The 22479-nt window shown below is 41.0% G+C and overlaps 1 protein-coding gene across 2 annotated transcripts in view; it reads right to left on the bottom strand.

Moving 5' to 3' along the window:
* The window catches only part of LOC131857139 ((6-4)DNA photolyase-like), a 144161-nt gene that overhangs the window by 49607 nt on the left and 72075 nt on the right, over window positions 1-22479 (bottom strand). For both annotated transcript variants that reach the window (XM_059209278.1, XM_059209277.1), the window contains exons 11-13: window positions 1603-1716; window positions 1301-1388; window positions 1065-1160 (exon numbers count right to left, since the gene is read on the bottom strand). In XM_059209278.1, coding sequence (XP_059065261.1) covers window positions 1065-1160; window positions 1301-1388; window positions 1603-1716 — 298 coding nt within the window. The remainder of the gene's footprint in view (window positions 1-1064; window positions 1161-1300; window positions 1389-1602; window positions 1717-22479) is intronic.

Raw genomic sequence — 22479 nt, 5'->3', positions numbered from 1 at the left:
ATATGTACAAGATCTTGTCGAAGGTCGTCTACTCTTTCTTCATCACATTGCACTGATTCTCCTAGCTGCCCCATTTCCAGCCACTTTCACCAACCTAAATTTGTAAGTCAACTCAACTTCTTGTAGGCAACAACGCCAAATGGTTTCTATCCCAATGGCTATAAGAGTAAATAAGATAGGTGAATACCAACTACTATAATAGATTCATAACAATAATAGCCGAAAGATATCACAATGTATTTTATTCATATGCACTTATACAACTGTAGTTCAAGAAATTTGCATACAATAAATGTATATAAACTAGCCAATGGGTGCTCAAAACTTCCAAATGTTGGCAAATGCCAAGAGTAACTATATACAACCAATGAAGACAAACTAATCTTGCCGGCTACAATACAATTAAAATATAACAAATATGTAGATTTCTCAAACTACAACCCTTACGCTAGAGAAACGGACATGATAGTTTTACATTGATATTAAAAGTGGATTTTGGAAAGGTTATGGTCAAATTCCTCATTCATAATCGCATTGACATTGTAACAAAGATTGGGTGGCACCAAGATCTGCACTTCTTTTTTCCAATTGGATAACTCTATGCATTGCTCTAGAAGGCATGCCACCTAGAGTCAACATATTTTTCTGATGCCACTAGAATCAACATAATTTTCTTATGCCAATAGAGTCAGCATATTTTTCTTCCAGTTTTGCATAAACTGTAAATTGTAAGACCTGCCACCGGAGTAAACTTATATATTTTCCGATTTTGCATAAATTGTATATTGTTCAGCTTGCTACCAGTAAATGAATTTAATTGTTAATCGTTCATATCCAAACTATCGTTTGTTCCAACCTTCCTGACAGCAGAATCTAGTTGATCCAAAAATGCTCAGGTTTGTGTTTTTCTTTTAAATTTTGAAAAGTAAGCCAATATCCCAGCTATTGGAATTACAAGATTTAAGCATTTTATATGAATGTTTTCATTGATTTCATTGCAGTATTTCAGATCTGACTAATTTAGCTATGGGTCGTTACAACATAGTTCAAATAGAAACACTTACCAGGTTCAGGATAGTCTCTACCAATGATGCATTTTGCTTTCCTTTGAACTTCAAGTTGTGCAGACCAGGGTTCATATATATACTCTTTCGGCATATCTGTCACAACATTTTAACATTCAAATCAGACATCTCAAACCAGTACCTAGCATTAAAGTATATGCCTTGAGAATGTGGTGTACTAATAAATAAGACAACAAAATGTGCAATTTCAATAAAATAAGGGACTAAAGCCTCACCTTTCAAGACAGGAAGAAAATGTCGTATATATTCACCATTGGGATCATACTTCTTTCCAAAAGAAATTGGAGAATATATGCGATGGTACTGCAGGATTACAAGTCAATATTATCAGGAAAAAGAAAATAATGTGTCAATTTTTTAAGCGCCCACAAGATAGATTCCTTATTATAATACAGTTAATAAGTTTGTTTTAAAAAACATAAAAATACAGCTCAAAATTGAGTTTATGAGATACATAGAGATTTAAATTTGGAAATAACTTTAATCAAATTTAGTTTCACATGCATGTTGAACAAACCTGAGAAAAGAATGCTGAACAGGACAGCCACATCCAGTTGCTATTATTTATTGCCCAATCTGAGTCTATAAGTAGTCTGTCAAAGACATCTCGTCCCTTCTCCCAGTGCACAAACTGAAAGCAAAAAAAAACAAATCAGTGCATGTCTTGAACTTCAAAATTTTGACTCAAATGTGTGGAAATAAAACCTTGAACAGGCATCCCTCCCTGGTCTTAGAAATCTGCTCCTCTAATGTACTTGAAGAATGTTTTTATTTTCAAGCCTTTGGAATGAATATCAGAGGTCAGACTACTGAAAAACATGTTTGGGAAGTAAAGATACAGTACCAAAGTTTAACAAGAAGGGAGTGCTTGCACCAAAACAATGTGTAACCCCTTTTTCTGGCAGTATATGTGTAAGATTATCCCCTTTGTGCTACCACAGTAAGCTTTCAAATCCCAACAAAATATCTTAAACATTTTAACCATTGATAGATATTCATAAACAGAGGATGCTGGCAAACACTGGTTTACTCCCAGCTAGGAGGAGTCAATCAGAGTCTGAACAACAAACTATGAGTACATAGCAGCCACGTATCTCTCTTGCTCTGTCTGATAATTCTTTCAAATGCATAATATGATAAGAAACAGTGAACTTTATTAAACTCAATTGAAATGTTATGTCAAGACTGGAAAGCCCTCTCCCTTAATAGAGCATCTCAATCCTTACCGACCATGGCATATTTGTCTGGTTGCCTTTTATCCATTGCTGGTGATGCATTTCACCCCCCATCAAGTATGTTTGTAATGTAACACGAAAACAACAATAGAGTCACATTTGATGGCATACATATATGCACTAACATAAAAATTTAAGCATTTAAGAAGTGAGATCAACATAACCATACGTGTTGCCATTATTATGTACTGCAAGATTGATGTCACTGTTGTGTACGGTCGAGCTAACCATATGTGTAATGTTCTGTGCAGATCTATGAACCCCCTATTAGTATAATACGGTAACAAGGTCAAGTTGATAAACTTGGTAAGCTGGAATGAGAGCAATTTTGTGGAGAAAGTTGTAGAGTCAACTAAAGCCTCTCAGTATACTCATACCAGACTGACAAACATACATGCACACAAGTATCTCTTTACTAAGACTCTCTACAGAAGACAGAAGAGACTCCATACACAAAAAAGGCCTCATCATTTGCAGGGAATTTTAAGGATAGCCACTCAGGTAAACTACAAAGGTCATCCTCCCTAACAATCCACTCTACTTCTACAACTGCTTTCTCAAGTCTTGGCTAACCATTAATACAATTTCAGTCAGAATGTTTCGTCCTACCACAGAAGAATCATATCCACTGTGGGGATGTGTTGTGTGTTTTTCATGCACATGCGAACATAGAATAAAATACCCAAGGTATCTTATCCTCTCTTGAACAAAGTTTACCCGAATGCTGAAGATTTCGCCTAAGGATCAATCGGGGCAACTCCAAGGTTCTTATATGTAGGTTCTCTACTTGTGGATAAGCTCTTGCGGTATGATGTGATTTTGCTGGAATCGCAAGGGGACTTACATCCGAACGCCTGAGCATCTGATTTATTGGAACTCAAGTCCTATCTACTGGCTGAAAGATAAAGAAATATCAAAAGATGAAAGGCTCAAAAAAGTCTACTCTAAGACCTAGAATGCAAGAAGATGGATGAATGACAAGATGGAGTCCTACTGGGCTGGGTCTCACCATCAGATTGAACAACCCGACACCAACTTAGTGCGATCTTCTAAGGGATGCTTCAAATGGATTCAAATCATACACCATCAAACACTGATCACCATTCAAGATAATGCATAAATAATAGACGTGTAATGACTCAAAATTAAGTTCATTCTATGCCAGTTGACCACACAAGGCACACTTACAGTCAGCAAGAGGCTAGTGGTTTGGACTAGGCGGATTCCACACGAGTGCATTCAACAATTTTCTCCATTCAATCTAATTATCTACCATCTAATACGAAGATTCAACAAGAGACCATGCATATTGCAAAGAAACGACACATTTCACTATGACTTCAATGAAAATAGAGTTTATTTACAATCAAGGGCAACAATTCCTTGCCTTGTCCTCCTAATCTACTCTAATTGCTATTCTATTTGCTGACTATTCACTAACTCTCTTTTAACTAATTCCTAACTATTAACCTTCACAAATGAAGAGCCAGGGCTTTATATAGAGAGCCCTTTACAAATTGATGGCTCTGATTGACTTAGAATCAAAGGCTAGGATTACAAGATAGAAACCCTAATTAGGGTTTGTTACAACAAACTCCTTTAGCCAATGAAATAATTACATTTAATTTTGAGAACCAATAGGTAACAGGGGTAGGTGCCTCGAAGTTTTTGCCATCACTGGTGAGTCAGGTACATTGAATCTGGACATGCTGAGGTGGACCTATCTGACTGGAGGAACAGTGACTGGGACGCCACCTTGTCTGGTACTTGATCTGTGATGATCTTTTGATATTTGATGAGAAGCTTAACTTTGATTAACTCTTCTGAAACTATCTACTTCTTCAATGTACCTTTGTATTGAATTTAGTTGATCTTCCTTCGTCCTTGATGCGATGAATGATGCACTCCTTGATTCTCTATGTGCTTGATGAGGCTTCCTTACTGTCAAGGTTTTTTTCTCCGGTAGCATACCTTGCCTTGAAGTGTTGGTAAGGTCATTCTTCTATGTCATCATGTGGTTCCTTTATGTGGTAGAATGGAGTCCTTGAGGATAGCTTAGAACTCCTTGAACACCTGAAATATCCCAATGCTTTTCTCGAACACTTGAAGTCTTCCTCCATGCATTTGGAGTGTCCTTGATGATGATGGGACTGGAATAGGTCGTCCTAGTCCTGACCTGGCCTTCTTCCATCTACAAAACAAACCAAAAGATGATTAAGCACACATGATATATTTATCCTAGTCATAGCACTTTTTACCTCAAATCATTAACAAAAAGAGATCAAAATGGAATTTGCATTAGGATCCTCCCCAGGGATAGGCCCTATAAGAATTTCACTCTGGACCCTTTTGAAGGGTCAGGAGCGATTTTTGCTATTTTGCTCAATTAGACCATTTTCTTCAACATTTCACAATCCTAGACTTAACCTTCAAACCTCCTCCCATCATGATCTCACAACTATCCCTTTGCCCAACTCAAACAAGGTGAAAAATAGGGGTTTCAAAGGATTTCGCTCTGGACCCTTTGGACGGGTCAGGAGCGAAATTCATGATTTGGTCTAAATTCCATCATTTCTTTACTCCAAATTGCTTTCCAAGACAAGCATACACTAGTCTTCTCTCCACCAAGGCCTAGGAATCCATATTTTAGCCTCCATCATGAGCAAATTAGGTGATTTTGGGAATTTCGCTCTGGACCCTTTGGAAGGGTCAGGAACGGAATTCAAGTTTTAGACTTGATTCTTCATTTCTTCAACCCCAATCTACCTCAAAAGGCAAGACTACATCACTCCACTTCCATACACGCCAAAGGAACCAAGGTTTGGACCTCATCTAAAGAGAAAATAGGTGTTCTCAAGAATTTCGCTCTGGACCCTTTGGAAGGGTCAGGAGCGAAATTCATAATCTTGGACAAAATCCTTTATCTTTGTTACTTTCTATCACTTCAAAAGGCAAAAACATGTCAATTTACCCCCATTATGTCCAAGGAACAAGGCTTTTGGTCAAAACAAGGAAGAAAATAGTGCTTATGGAGAATTTCGCTCAGGACCCTTTGGAAGGGTCAAGAGCGAAATTCTTGTTCTAGGTTGATTTCACACTTCTTCCCTTCAATCCACCTTCAAACTTGATCAAACTCACCTTTCCTCACCACAATCAAGTCTATGTGCAATCCACTTAGCTCAAAATCCTCACTTTTCAATGTCTTAGGCAAAATAGAGTGTCAAATTGGGGATTTCGCTCTGGACCCTTTGGAAGGTCAAGAGTGAAATTCCTATTTTGGGTTGATTTTCACTATTCCATCGCCTCAATCCACCTTTCAAAGGCTAGAACACATCAAAGTCCTTCCATCCATGCCTTAGAAGTCAAGAACTTGGCCATAACAAGTAGCAACATAGAGTATATGTGAATTTCACTCTGGACCCTTTGGAAGGGGTCAGGAGCAAAATTTTCATTTTAGGTTCATTTCTCACTTCCTTTCTCCTTTCCATGCTTTGGACATAACTTCTAAGGCCTCCTCCTATCATGATCAAGTGAATTTGCTCCTTGAATTGGCATTTAGTTCAAGATTTTGTGAAGAAATAGGCTCTTACAAGAATTTCGCTCTGGACGGTCAGGAGCGAAATTCACCCTTAGGCTCAAATTTTGACTTCATCTCCCACATTTCTTCATCCAAACAAGTGAATTACCTCCAATAATACCTGGGACAAGGATTGGTTCATAGTTTTGGGCAAGGTAGAGTGTCTTATAGAGGAATTCGCTCTGGACCATTTGGAAGGGTCAGGAGCGAAATTCCTATTCTAGGCTTAATTCACCTTGAATTTGACTTGACTTTGCCTTAGACTCAACCTTTTGATGCATATCCTTCCATATCCTTGCAAATTCTCTCAACGACTCTTTGACTTAGATGAAATCTTGGATCCTTGGTGAAATTTTGCTCTAGACCCTTTGGAAGGGTCAGGAGCGAAATTTGAGATTTTGCCTTAGAGACCACTCAAGCGTCCAAACTTCCACCTCAATCACATTGCTCCTACCTCTAACAAACCACCTTGAGGAGTTCCTGGCTCAAAATTTTGGATTAAAAAGACATTTTAACCATTTCGCCCAAGTACCCCTGGAAGGACAGGACCTATCCTAGAATTTCGCTCTGGACCCTTTGGAAGGGTCAGGAGCGAAATTCACACTTATGCTCAAACTCCTTACCTTCTATCACTTGGCTTTGTCTTACACAGCAATTCTCTCTTCACTACACCATGAGGACAAGGTTTCTTATGCCAATTAGGACCAGGAAAGAGAAATGTGCTATGGCTATGGACCCTTTGGAAGGGTCAAGAGCGAAATTTTCATTTTAGTCTCAATTTCCTTATTTTACTCATTCCAACTTGTTCACAAGGCAAAAATAGATCCTTCTTCACTTAGTCAAGAAGCAGGGGCAAGCTTTGAGGTCTAGACTGGGAGCAAAAGAGGTTTCAAAGGGAATTCACTCAACTTCTCCATCACTTCCTTGATTAAAATGCCCTAGGTCTCAAAAGGCAAGATTGCTAACAAGATACAAGGACTTCCTCAAACTCAACCCAGCCTAGAAACAAGAGCAAGGTTTGACCTAAGGAAGACTTTCAAAGAGACCCTGACCGGGAGCATCCACTGACTCATCCAAGCTCAAGCATAGCTTGCTATCTTAGTGATCCCTCTGGCAACTCCCAAAATGCAAAGGCTAATAGACAAGAACCTAAAAGACCTAGAAAACAAACCCTAGAAGGCAAAAAAGTAGGGGTCCCCATTTGTAATGGGGTGATGTGTGAATACATCACAGCAGGATGCAAATTACTTACTTAAATGCTGAGCAGATTTTCATGTTAGTTAATCTCTTATTGATTTTGTCTCCATTGGTATTGATTTAAAAAACCTCCCAATAGGTTTGTACCACCATAAATAGTTACATTGAAATTATCCTAATAACATCACAATAACCCACCTCAGACATGAAAATGCATCTTCAATTGCACATTAAACAACAAAACATATATCCAATTTACAAAGAACACATAATTACTAATCAGTAGAGATCAAATCAAAGCATGTATTCTTGTTATTTAACAATAGGCAAAGAGATGTCAAGAACATTCAACACTAAACATAGTATTGGACGTTTGAACCCTTACAAACACAAGCACTACTTCAAAAACACTAAACCAACCCATAACTTGATAGATGCAACAAAAAAAATATACCTTTTTCAGATTCTTACACTCACTCTTACAGAAATCTTGATGCATTTAATTAGAAACATGCACGTACCACCTCTCAAGCTTTCTAGATTCCCAATATCATTAACACCATGAATTTTCTCTTCTTAAAATTAGCGAAAAGGGATAATCCAATGACACAGTGCAGACTACAACCTTGCAACCCATGCAAATTCACACACAAAAAAAAATAGAGTTATAGATGTCACATTGGATGGCTCCAAAGTTCAAACGCATTGCAGTCAATGGCATCCTCTCACCTCCTATTCCCAATGATTTGAACCAAACACTTCCGTCTACCCAGACTAGTGGTTGTGGCCAAGAAAAGAAAAGACTTTCTACATTGGTACTCAGCAAGGCCAACTCATTGCTTCACCCAATACCACCATACTTCTTCACATCAATCATCAAACATTGAGATTCTTTGTTTCAATTTAAGCATTATGAAGTCTTACACATGGATTGTAAGGGAAAATAAATCAACAATTCCCATAAGCATTGACCCATACTCATGGTTGCCATGTGGCTCGCTAATATCATAAAGAAAGACCTCAAAAACATCATGCATTTGCTTCCTTCTGATATCAATTATTGGCAATATGGCATATGGACTTTATTGACTTTCTTCCCATGTTAAATGTGCTTCTCCCTCAGTAAGAGAATCATCAGGATTCTCCAACAATCTATAAATACTAACATAAACTAATACCTTTTGTAAGAAGCTTAATAATCAACCTCAGCAGAAGGCAGCAGAAAAGTATGTATCACAAAGATAGCCACTTGCAATTGCGGTTTTGTTGACCAACAATAAGTTACCTTTTTATGGATGATGAGTATAAAATTAAGAGGAATTACTACCCAATCTATCATCCCAAGTAGGAAGGACAACATGCTGGTCAACCTAAACTTTCAATCACAAGATAAATATCCCGAAGCCAGGAGGGGTGTCAATCCTCCATCCGAAGTCAATACTGTTGGCGCAAACACCAATCGGCCCACTCCCACTAGAGTTGCACTCCACCCGCAAGTAATCCACGGATACCTCTCGTTACGTGCCCAAAAGACACCACGCGGCCACTACTCTCTGACCTCTCCTTTGTACCAGGGGTTTTCTCTACTTTTGTTCGACTAGCAAGACGAAATGCGTCGTTACTCTGACTGCTTCTAGAACAAGTATCATCGGAATCTTCCCCTTCCTCTGCACTACTATCATCCTCTTCTTCAGCCTCTTCCTCTGCATCTTCTTCAACTGTCTCTATCTCCTGCTCATTTTCTGAAACTACTATTTGTGGTGGTCTCCGTCGCTTCCTGTTGGAATGGGCTTCCCCACTGCCTATGATCGTATCCAAGTGGGTCCAATAGAATATAGTTGGCTACGAAGATTCCAACGTCTCCCGAGGTTTCTAGACATGCCTCTCCGGAGAGACGTGTGTACAACATCAAGGAATAACCCAATGGCATGGAACGTCATATAAAAAGCTTTGTGCCATAAGATCAAAAATTCATGAATTCTGTCGGACAAGATTGCAGCCCAGTTGTACACCGTCCCATTCCTCAGTCCATTCATGACTGCAATCATGGGCACCGCCGTGTCTGATGCCCTACTGGCTCCAGTAAGTCTTCTTTTCATGACATCTAGCATGCACTGCCATTCTCTTGGAACGATGTACGATTTTTTCAATCCTCTGCCCTTAGGTGCCTTAATCGTTGCCCATTCCTTCTCTGAGAGATCACTTCGACATATCAGCTATAACAGTTGCTCCTTCCTCTCGGGCGACATCTTAGTGGCATTCTTGTCTACTTTCTTCCCCTCATCTGGCATGCCAAAGACCTTGGCAAAATCCTCGGGTGCAAATGATACTGTCACAGTGCTCTGCTAATAAGAGAATGTCAATGCCCTCGTTGTGCTATCGTATGTCGCCACCATCAGTCGCAGACATGGCTCAAAATCCCTGATCGCAAAGATGGGAATTTGAATTGCCCAGTGCACATGTGCTTTCGTGAGAGACTGCTTAATCAAATTATTATCTGGGGTCTCCAGCCACCAAGTTTTGCATACACTGCCACTTAGTCCTTCAAATGTAATGGTGTTGGATGTAATCTTTACCGGCATTGTCGTCTTTTTGCCCTTTGTCGTGTCTGTTGGCCCTGCAACTTTTACTCCAGATTGCAATACTATCTTTCCCTTCTCCATGCCTGTCGTGCTTGCTTCCGCTATCTTTCCCTTCTCCATGCCTGTCGTGCTTGCTTCCGCTATCTTTCCTGACTTAGACGGTTGCTCTAACTGCTGCAACCATTTTCGCCAATCCAACTTCCCCAGTCTTGGTTTTCCTGACTCCATTTAATTGATTCTTTGAATTGCCAACACCAACACTTAATAAACTTTTGAATTCCGTTACTATATACCTTGTACGGCGACTGCTCCTTGTTGTTCTATACCTTGTACAACACGATGTGCGGCCTCCCACACTCACTATATTTCTCTGCACGATCTTCTTCCTTTATTTGCTTGTACGACGCAACTCATACGGTTTTCCCCTTTGCCAATGTACGGATTCCTACAAACGATTACTCTTGAGGCTTCTTCTGTACGGATGCCCCTGTACCACCCATCCACTCGACACCTTTGGGAGATGTACGAACTTTAACCCTCAAATCGTGTCGCCGTCACATGTGTCGTTGATGTACGGATTTCACCCATTCAACTTGTACGGAAAATTGCTCGCAACCCTACCGTACGGGATTCTATTTGCGGAAGTCGTACGAAAATCTCCTGGCAATGTGCGGATTGTACTCTTCCTTCTGTCGACCGTACGGCCCCTTGTCTACTCTGTCAACCATATGGATTCTATTTGGTGTCGCCATACGGCCCTTCCTCTCTCCTTCAATCGTGCGATGTCCTTATTCTCATGTGGTCGTACGGTCCTTGTCTCCTCCTACAGCCATACGGCCCCTTGTCTACTCTATCAACCATATGGATTCTATTTGGTGTCGCCATACGACCCTTCCTCTCTCCTTCAATCGTACGATTTCCTTCTTCTCATATGGTCATACGGTCCTTGTCTCCTCCTGCAGCCATACAGATTTTAATTGGTTCTCTTTTGCCACCGTACGGAATTTTATTTACCTTGGGGTCGTACGAAAATCTTTGACACTTGTACTATCTATGCTTGAGTCGTACGGATTTCATCATGTGTCGTTCTTATGTTGTTTTCATATGGTTTTTATCGAATCCGTATGGTTTTAATGACCACCTTTGTGGTGGAGGATGGAGTATATGCGTATAACTGAATGTCGTTCGGTTTGTGCAATGCTCCGGCAACATTTCAGAGGATAGTTCTCCACATCTTCGACAAAATGTCTGTGGGAAATTTTAAGGCCTTCTTGGATGACTGGTCTATTTTTAGTAGCGAAGACACTCACTTGGTGGCACTGCGGGAATGCATGGACAGATGTCGGAGAGCCAAGCTGGCCTTGAATCCGAAGAAATGTAGATTTATGGTGCCGCAAGGGAAGCTGTTGGGCCATGTATTTTGCAAGGCTGGATTAAAAACTGATCCGGATAAGGTAAGGGTAATTGTGGAGATGGAGCCGCCCATTGACGTGACAAGGGTAAAGTCCTTCCTGGGACATATAAGATATTACCGGAAGTTCATTAAGAACTTTGCTCAGCTTTCATTCTCATTGGACAAGCTGACACAAAGGGCGAATCGTACATGTAAGGACCGGCACATGGGGAAGCATTTGATGAACTCAAGAGGAGACTGGTGGCCGCACCCATTCTGGCCTATCCAAATTGGGACCGAGAATTCTACGTACATGTGGATGCCTCAAACTATGCCATTGGAGCTATGCTAGTACAGAAAGGAGGACATGGGTTGGACCACCCCATCTATTTTGCCAGTCGCTTGCTATCAAAAGCCGAGAAGAATTATAGTACCACCGAGAGGGAAGCCCTCGAAATGGTCTATGTCGTATAAAAATTTCGGTACTACTTGCTGGCAACACCTTTTACTTTTTATGTGGATCACCAGGCGTTGATGTACCTGGTGAATAAACCCATTATTCAAGGTAGAATAAGCAGGTGGCTAGTACCCCTTTAAGAGTTCACATTCACAAGAATTGTATGGCCAAGTAGGAGCCATGTGATCACGGATCAATTGTCCTGGATTAAGTCGAGAGAGCAACCAGAGGGAGTCAATGATGACTTTCCCGACGCACATTTGTTCCAAATTGCCGCACTACCTTCGTGGTATGCAAACATCAGGGAATATTTGTCCACTTCCTGGTTCCCAACCAATATGTTACCAAACAAGAGACAGAAATTGGTCCTGAGAAGAAAGACATTCCAACTGATTAATGGGTTGCTATACAAAATGGGACCCGACCAAGTCCTCAGAAGGTGTGTGATGGAAGAAGAGATTCCAGGAGTGCTATGGGTAGCACGCGAAGGGCTCACAAGAGGCCACATGGGCCCACACACCACCGCACGCAAGGTATTGCTTGCCGGACTATGGTGGCCCACCCTGTAAAATGATGCACATGAATGGGTGGTGGGTTGTGATACTTGCTAGAGGGCAGGAAAACCATTGAAGCGGGACCTTATGCCCCTCAACCCATCCCATGCCCAGGAGTTGTTCAAACGTTGGGGTCTAGATTTCATTGGACCCTTGGAGGCCAGAAGAAGACGAAGATGTCTTTACATTGTGGTGGCGACATAATACCTCACTAAGTGGGCTAAGGCACGAGCACTGCTGGATAACTCAGCTTCGAGTACGGCTCAGTTCATTTACGAACAAATCATCACAAGGTACGACATTCCAATTCAACTGACGAGTGATCGCGGTGGGCACTTTGTGAACCATGTAGTCAAGTTGCTCACGACAAAGTTCAAGATCCTTCATTCTTTGTCGAGCCTGTACTATCCTAGGGCCAATGGTCAGACAAAGGCCACTAATAAAATACTGGTACCGGTAATCTATAAATCATGCGGGATTGAACAAGAAGATTGGAAAGAAAAGATACCATTTGTATTGTGGGCGTACAGGACTACGTACAAAGTGACAACAGGGCAGACACCCTTTCAGTTGATGTACGGATAGGAGGCCATTGTACCAATAGAGTTCATGGTCCCGAGTCTAAGGATAGATACTGAGAACCGACTAGGAGACATGGAAAGCCTGCAGGAGCGACTGTACGCGTTGGGCAAGTTAGATGAACGAAGGATGATGGCCCAATGGGCTACCGAAGCCGCCCAACAACGACAGAAATTTTGGCATGATAAGCATATCTGGTGCATGGAGTTCTGTCCAGGTCAGTGGGTGCTTAGTACAACGAGCGAAATGAGATCAAACCTAGAAAATTCAAAGTCCAATGGCTAGGCCCATATAAAATTCGCGAAGTAGCTGCGAACAGAGCCGTTAAGTTATCCACATTGGACGACCAACCAATAAAGGAAATGGTGAACGGGTCGAAATTAAAAGTCTACCATCGCAAGCAGCAATGGAATGACCTAGTTCGTCTGGAGGCAGTGCCTAGCCGGACAAATTGACAAGGTAGTTATTTTATGTTTAGTTAAAAAAAAATCCATACAAAAGAAGCCTCAGGAGTAATTGCTTGCAGGAATCCGTACATTGGCAAAGGGGAAAACCGTACGAGTTACGTCGTACAAGCAAATAAAGGAAGAAGACCGTACAAGGAAATATAGTGAGTGTGGGGGGTTGTACAACGTCTCGTACAAGGTATAGAACAACAAGGAGCAATCGTCGTACAAGGTATACAGTAACGGAATTCAAAAGTTTATTAAGTGTTGGTGCTGGCAATTCAAAGAATCAATTAAATGGAGTTAGGAAAACCAAGACTGGGGAAGTTGGACTAGCGAAAACGGTTGTAGCAGTTAGACCAACCATCTAAGTCAGGAAAGATAGCGGAAGCAAGCACTGCAAGCATGGACAAGGGAAAGAGAGTATTGCAATATGGAGTAAAAGTTGCAGGGCCAACATACACGACAAAGGGAAAAAAGACGACAATGCCGGTAAAGATTACATCCAACACCATTACATTTGAAAGACTAAGTGGCATTGTATACAGAACCTGGTGGCTGGAGACCCCAGATAATAATTTGATTAAGCAGTCTCTCAGGAAAGCACGGGTGCACTAGGCAATTCAAATACCCATCTTTGCGATCAGGGATTTTGAGCCCTGTCTGCAACTGATGGTGGCCACATACGACAGCACAACGAGGGCATCGGCATTCTCTTATCAGCAGAGCACTATGACAGTATCATTTGCACCCAAGGATTTTGCCAAGTTCTTTGGCATACCAGATGAGGGGAAGAAAGTAGACAAGAAGGCCACTAAGATGTCACTCGAGAGGAAGGAGCAACTGCTACTGCTGATATGCCGAAGTGATCTCTCAGAGCAGGAATGGGCAGCGATTAAGGCACCTAATGGCAGAGGATTGAAAAAATCGAACATCGTTCCAAGAGAATGGCAGTGCCTGCTAGATGTCATGAAAAGCAGACTTACTGGAGCCAGCATGGCATCAAACACAACGGTACCCATGATTGCACTCATGAATGGACTGAGGAACGGAACGGTGTACAACTAGGCTGCAATCTTGTCCAACAGAATTCATGAATTTCTGATCTTACGGCACAGCTTTTTGTATGTTGTTCCATGCCATTGGGTTATTTCTTGATGTTGTACGCACAGAAGTCTCTCCGGAGAGGCATGTCTGGAAACCTCAGGAGACGTTGGAATCTTCGCAGCCAGCTATATTCTATTGGACCCACCTGGATACTGTAATAGGCATGGGGAAGCCCATTCCAATAGGAAGCGACAGAGACCATCACAAGTAGTGGTATTAGAAAATGAGCAGGAGATAGAAACAGTTGAAGAAGATGCAAAGGAAGAGGTTGAAGAAGAGGATGATAGTAGTGCAGAGGAAGGGGAAGATTTCAATGATACTTCTTCTAGGATCACCCAAAGTAATGATGCATTCCGCCTTGCTAATCAAATAGAAGTAGAGAAAACCCCTGGTACAGAGAAGAGATTGGAGAGTAGTGGTCGCGTCGCATCGTGTCTTTTGGGCACGTAACGAGAGGTATCCGTGGATTACCGGTGGGTGGAGTGTGACCTGCGAGAGTGGGTCGATTGGTGTTTGCGCCAGTAGTATTGACTTCGGATAGAGGATTGACACCCCTCCTGGCTTTGGGGGTGATGGTGCGAGCAATACCAGTCGTTCCCATTCCAAGATTTGGGTAGTTGAGACCCCGACCTCCATTGCCGACACCCTCTAGTGTCACCACAACAGTCCCGACGGGAGACATACCAGTGGTTAAGGCACAGAATGTGGCCAAGGGAGCTCCAGTTGTATCATCAGTTTACAGTGAACCTCCAGCGAAGGGCACGGTGACCGGAATGGACACAAGTGATGATGCCACCATGGATGAGTGGTTGGGTCACTATGAGATGCCTCCTATGCCACCAGTGGGACCCCAACCATGTCCTTTTCCCGAGATTGTGGACCTAGATGAGGGTAGTTCTCATCAGGAGGAGGGGCAGTAGGAATTGGCGATGGACTTCCTGCAAGACACCGTTGGATTTGGGGAGGAGGCGAGAGAGACACAACAGTAGATGAGGGCCACTACAGAGAGCCAGCCAGAGATCATGGAGATGTTTCTGGCGGAGATGGGAGCCAGTACGCAGAGAATGGCAGCAGAGGTCGAGGCCAGTGCACAGAGATTGGCAGCCTCTATTCAAGAGCAGGCTCTCAGGCAGCCCGCAATTGAGGGTCTCTTCGCCTTTGTCATAGGAGGGTGTGCTGAGGAGTGTGGGAGATGTTTTGAGGCCAGGGATTGGCCTATTGTGGAGACTCCGGAGATATTGGCGAAATGGCGGTGCGAGGAGATAGTTGGGGCTAGTGGAGTACACTTGTTGCTGCAGAGGGTAGAGAAAGCATTCTGGGATTGCCACTACTAGCTCAGACGTACCCGGCATAGTGCATTTGCAGCAGAGACAATGGGTGGCGGCCACCACAGCTCAAGAGGAGCTAGTCACTCACCTGCACACGATGGAGATGGAGTTGGCACAGCAGAGGGCCTGAGCGACCATTTTGGAGGAGGAGTTGGCTCGTGTCAAGGGAGAATTGGCCCAGGAGGTGGCAGGGCACGCACAGGAGGTGGCGGAGCGGACAGCCCTTGAGACCCGTCTCACCTCTACCCTCAAGGAGTTGGACGGAAAGAAGAAGGAGCTCATGGAAGCGGTTTTTATGGTGAAGAAATCCAAGGAGAGGCAGTTGGTAGCTAAGCGAGATCTAAGGCATAGGACACAACAGGTCCACCAACTGAGGGAGCAATTGGCAACAGCAGCACCATCAATCCCTTCTTCATCAGGGATGCCCTCTGTACCCCTTCAGCTTTGATTTTTCTTGTTTGTCTTGGTGTCATTCCCCATTTTGTTTGTACGTCGTCCGGAGACGACCTTCTTCTTTGGGGGGGATGATGTTGTTTGGTAATTATGTCATGTTGTAATTAGAATGTTAAGTGTGTTAGGGGTCGGTGGTTACCTGATGGTTGCTGGCAGTTGGCACCAGGCAACCTGTATCGACATCTATATATATGTACTTTGGTCTCTATTTCAAGGTGTGGATATTGCTTAAGGAAAACTATGTTTTGAATGTACTGGCATTTTGGAATCAATGAATACAGACATATGAGTTCTTCTCACTTACACCTTTGTGTACTGTTACATTTCCTATATCTCTATATTGTTATGCACTGAATGCACACACACCCCTCGGGGGCAAAACACATGCATTATGACTCAATGCTAGCCCGACATTAGGGTTCTATGATAACCCAAAACAAGGATAAGACTCAAACCTAAAGGCCAACTTACTTACTCGCTCTTTATCAATTCAATGTTCAAAAAGACTCAAGATGGCATCGACACAATTCCCACTCATCTATAATCCTCTCCCAAACGATATTCTCCCTATTCCTTCAGAGATGTCATCTCGATGACCCTTTCTCTTGGATAACACTTGGTCAATACAAACACGTGATTAGACCATATTAATATAAATTGACATATCATCTTGTCATAGACAAACTTACATTCATACTCATTGTAAATTCACTAACCATTTTCTATGATAGTTAAAAGTAAACTTTCCAAAATTGAAAGGAAATTCTATGTAAAATTTGGGGATGTGACAATTTCCATGAGCTCCAAGTCCTAGATGTACTTCTAAATCATTCCCAAGGGACCCTCTTTGTCAAGTTTCGAAATACCAATGATGATACCCTTTGAATTGTTAGAATCCTATTCCTATAAAGGCAAGTCGACTGGAACGACCATGGGTAGCTCCTATGTAGCAAAAGTTGGTTCTTGTGCATGGAAAGGATCACCTTCCTCTTGGATGCAATTGACACTAGGCAGAGTTGCCTATGTAGAGCAAGGCTAAGTAGTTTCAATGGGCAACTAAACCATCACTAGCTACTTTGTCCCTTGCGACTCAATCCCTTCGGCCATGTCCCTTGGAGAACCAAGTGGAGTGAATGTTTGAACATCAACTGAAAGTCCAAGTAGCCTCAACCAGCTATCAATCTACTCCACATGCAAGGTGACTTCTACGGGCAAGTTGCCTTCTCCAAGGAAAGGTGACTTCTACGGGCAAGTTGCCTTCTCCAAGGAAAGGTGACTTCCCTAAGCAAAGTGGCTTCTATAGACAATGTCGCTAGAGTGGAGGAAGTAGTAGTGTCACCGACAAGAATGGCCTCCACTAGATCAAATATCAGGTGGAACAAAGGATAGAGCATTAGTAGCTAGATAAACATGGTATGTCATGGAAGTGTCCCTAGGTATGGTCACGGATGTGGATCAAGACAACTCGATGGGCTCATAATTATCTTTAGAGTCATCTTCACCTTCTCCTAACACGTCCTTGTGCCCCCTTTTCTTTCTTGCAAGTTGTACCCATTCCCTTGTTGGGCCCTAAATATCTCTTGTGATCCAATAGGATGCAATTGGCCATGAAGGATCATACTGAGGGATTGGCTAAAGCTTACCTCATTTATCAGCAAGAACCTATGTGAAGAGGGCATCGAAGAACAAAGCAATGATATGTTGAGTAATGTAGAAAAGCTTTTTCGTCAAGGATAGGAATCCCCTTATCATGTTTGATAGAAGTCTTGCGCAATTATGAACATTACTTGTGCTAAGACTAACCATGAAATCCACCATCTAGATGGCAACATCGAATGCTTGGCCAACACCTATCAATCAACTTTTTATTGAAACCATCATTAACTTCCACTCTAGTTTTGCCAATAATTGCTTATGCAGCTCTCTATTCCGTACACCCATATGATGTTCTTCTCCTATTAGGTTAAGGTGGGTTGAAAACTATGACGACCAAGGATGTATTAAAAATTTGAAATACTCACAAACTTCCATAGATATCCCATTTTCCATAGTCTAAATGTGAACAGGATAGAGGGATTTTCTTAGCCAGCCTTCCACAAACACCTTGTCGCCAAATGCAATTAAATTCTCCAAAAGAAGTGAGAAGCGAGTGTGGTGAGATAGGCCGATGAGCAAGCACAACAAATAATCGCATTCAAGTGGGTCATGGAACCACCCTGTCCTTGCTTCTACTTTCATCTAAGTCATCGAAAGGGGGAGCCAATGAAGAGCAAGAGTAAGAATTTTGTGAGAGGTAATATATTAATACATATTATATTTATATATAATATATTTATAGTTTATATATTTCATATTTTTATATTTATATATAAAAATTAATAAATTAATTTTATGTGTGTGTTTGTATAAGCAAACCCAAAATGAACCCAACCCAAAACAATTTTGACCGCAACCACGAACCAAGCCCTCAAACCTAAAATCAGACCAGTAACTTAGAGAATACATCCTTTAGCCAAAATCCTTGCTTATATAACCTCTTACATCTAGCTTTTCCATCCAAAAGAATTCTTTTATATTCTCAAAATACCTTTTCCAACACAACTTGGAGGATTGAATAAACTTTTGTTTAAATTATAAAATACCCCATCTCTAGGCACCCACATTGTAAAAAACTTCATCATAAAGAACCCACTCTGATAAAATCATTTCCCTAGCATTACTGTTAGAATGCTTGTCATTGATGTCAAAATATTGCAGACGGCATACACGGTTTGCACAAAGAAAGACCACATAATGTTTGAACAAATGTTTTGATATTTAGGTTTTGAATGAACATACAAGATTTTATATTTTCAGAAATATCCTACTGATGTAATCTCGTATTTCTGAAGTATATATTACTTACAAAATGGATAGTCGTGTAATATGGACCTCTGCTAAATATCAGACCAAACATTGTCAACTGCAGATTATGGAGAACTCTGGAAGACTCTTGAATGATATGCAGTGAAGATTACTATTGGAGATTGAAAGAATGACAATATAATCATCATATCTGTATGGCATCAATATGACTGGCATGAAGAATGATGAAGACTAATATGAATCTTGCAGAGACATTTATGTTTTCTGGTAACAGCGATTCTTGTTTGTTTATTGGATTCATCGGTTATGAAGAATAAAAAGACACGATGGAGAAAGCAGTTAGGGAGTTGGAAGTCTGTTATAACTGTGTTAACTTAAACTAAAATAGTATTAAGACTTCTTGTAGTACCCCTTGCCCCAATCAGATTCTAATCTCGGTTTGACCTTGGTTAGTTTATCACGTTATAATATTATAGTCAGATGTTTTGATTGTTGTGCACACCGGTTAATGTGGTTTTCGCATCAATTTGTATGTAAGCTTATTAGCTCCCCTGATTCGTGTTATTAATCTTGGGCTAACACTTTTATTATATATATATATATATGCATGTGTGATTCATGGTTGCAGGAGATTTCAGGTACAGTACCGCATGGGTGCAAGGTTTGTCTCCCCCTGGATTCACAAGTTTGAGTGTACCTCTTTGGCCCTTAGATTTTGGATTAGGTGGTCGTAAGACCCTTGTTTGACCCTAGTCGTGCTCAAGTGAGCGTCCTCAGTCGTCTGTCAGTATAACTTTGGTTGGGTATGCAGGTCGTCTATTTGGTTGGCTTTCTTGGATTGCGTGTTTTGTGTGTGTGGTTAAATTGAGTAATTAATCCTTTTTTATTTGATTTGATTAAGTTGTGTTTATGCATTAAAAATTAAGGGATAATTTAAATAGGTTCCCTTTATGCAATTTATCGTTAATTAGAATTGCTCAATTCAAATTGGTAGCTAGTTTAAATTAAATGGTAAATTTTAATGGATTAATTTACTTAGTTATGTTTTGGAAAGGAAAGATTTAAATTAACTTGAAATAGAATTAATTTAATCTCTTTACCCTTTTAAAAATAGAAAGTTTGATTTTAGTTATTTAAAGAAAATCAATTTTAATTAGAAAAGCAAGTTTTATATTTATATTTGACATAGTTTTGAAAGAGTGAATTTGGAGATTTTATTTTAATCAAAAATATTTTACCCTCATTAAATAATTTGAAATATAAATGATAGTTTTCTTAAAATTAAGAAAATTAGAAATTAATTGAGGAAGAGGCATTTTGATTTTTCTAAATTAAAAATAAATGGTGTAAAAGTATTTTAAATTCAAAAAATAAGAATTTTGGGATGGTATTTTAAATAAAAATATTTTAAATGCAAATTAGGGGATTTTTGGTCAAGACTTTTCCCATTTAACCTAGGTTGGAAAAATAGTTTTGGGGGGAGGATGATTTTGGAGAAGATTTTTTTTGGAAAAATATTTTTTGGAATAAAAATTTGGGGATTTTGGGGGAGAAAGGAAGCCAAAAGATTGGGAGGAGCAGGGAGTTCACATCATCCTCTTCCATACTGCATTGATAGAAGAACTCTATTGGAAGACTCAAATTGAAGAGAGACCGAAGGGAGTTCAGGATGAAGTTGCTCTCCCCAATCTGCAACTCATCAAAGACTCTTTGGAGACATTGAAATCAGAGTGCATACAATTGATCACAGATCGTGACTATGCCATCGAATCTGCAAAGAAGGTCCTTAGTGCTTTACAAGGAAAAGAGAGGAAACTTGAAGAGCTTACTCTTGAGCTTGAGTCAACAAAGGCCATGTTAGAAAATACTCGGTTGTAATGGAGGTAGAAGATCAGTTTGCTGATTTTATACATTTAAGAGAGCAAGAGAATAGAGAAATGGCCAAGGAGATCAATCAAGTAATGGAGGAGCTTGATTGCATTCATGAGGAGTATGATCTTGCTCTTTGTCCCCAAAGATCAAAAAAAGTGATTTTGGAGCAAAAGAATGTTTGGGTGGAACATGACTCTAGTAGTAATCAGCAGGTTGATAGTTCGTTGTTTCATAGAGATGCTGATTGGACATTTGTTAATCCACTTTTCAAGTTTGATGTGGGAATTCCTTTTGACTTCAGTGATGAGGGTGGATCACATTGCAGAGTCTGGGATCTAGGTGCAATTTGCAAACATGAGATATTGTTTCAAAATTGGAGCATTGATCAAATGCATACTCTTGGGCATCTTCTTTGGAAAAGAATGGATCAGATTTTCAGATTTGGACTTGCTGATTGGTTGCAGATTAGCCACTTCACTTTATGGTTTGCTCTCATTCAGGGGAGTTGGTGCAATTTCTTTGGTCATGCAAGTAATGGTTTTCAATTGGAGATTGCTTGGAGGTGTTTTCCAACCTTGGACATGAGCAGATGTGTTGTTTTGGACGACGATTTCTTGTGTTGCAGAAGTTGTTCATCTTCGTGGATGCTGATTTTCCTAAAATCAGACCTCAAGACAATCATTTCAGACTTGGTGGGCTACTGGTGTACTCTTTTTCAGACTTTACAGTCTCCTAGCAAGACAGGTTTGTGGTCTCAAGTGAGAGGTATGGCGAGTTGGGGTAATCAGTATCCGTGTATGGGAAGTGTTCAAGCTCTAACTAGAGGTTATCCTTATACCCTTTCTTCTTCTTATGGTTGGGACAGCGAACCTTTGCTTTCTTTGGTTCACCTTTTTGAGGTGCTTGGAGTGGGAACTGCAAGAGTTTTCAAAAATCTCCATGGGTGTATCAGGATAATTCAATTGAGGCCTAGTAGATTAATGTGCAGATATGAGTATGAGTTTGTGGATATCTTGCAAAGGAATGCTTTCCTCTTTGCAAGAAGATTTGGAGATGTCAGATTGACAGTCGTGGCTCTATTAGATCATATGGAGATGTGTTGTGGAGTTTGATCGTGAGTTGAGTAGACCTTATTTTCTATTGCCCAAGCTTGTGATAGACAGTGGCACTGTTGATATTGATTACTTCGAGCTTTATGGGCACGAGATGCTGCATGCTATTGATTTCAGTCCTTCAGGGATTTTCAATTTGAGTATCATGGATGGTAACATTTTGGAGTTACAAGGGAGGTTAGTGCAGTTTTGGCATGATGTTTTCACTGATGTGATCAGAGTGGCGTTGCATCGGCATGCTAAGTTCTTCTTGAGATGGACATGGGACCCTGGGATAATACTTGCTTGGGTGTGGATCAGTTTAAATTTTTTTCTGGAGTTGTGGTGGCATTGCTTGAGGACAAGCAATTTTGGGAAGGGCGAATTGTAATGTCCCCTTCTCCGCAGTGATTAGTCCAGCTGGCCGTTAGCCTATTTCGGAGGCCCGTAGGCTAGTCAAGAGTAGAAATTAGGGTTTCCTATTTTCTAGTAGGATTCTTTGGTGTTTTCAGGGGGTGTATGGGGTAGTTTGACAGTTTGGATTCTCGATTCCTTCTGGGTTTTTAGAGAGCTTCAGGATGGTTTGACATGCATCTACATCGGGTGACTTTTTCTGAACATACTATTTTTAGTAAGTGCGACGGCTACTCAGAATGTG

The sequence above is a fragment of the Cryptomeria japonica genome, chromosome 7 (assembly GCF_030272615.1).
Source record: "Cryptomeria japonica chromosome 7, Sugi_1.0, whole genome shotgun sequence".
NCBI classification, from domain to species: Eukaryota; Viridiplantae; Streptophyta; class Pinopsida; order Cupressales; family Cupressaceae; genus Cryptomeria; species Cryptomeria japonica.
Note: the sequence above shows the minus strand (reverse complement) of the source record. Positions and strands in the feature narration are given on the sequence as shown.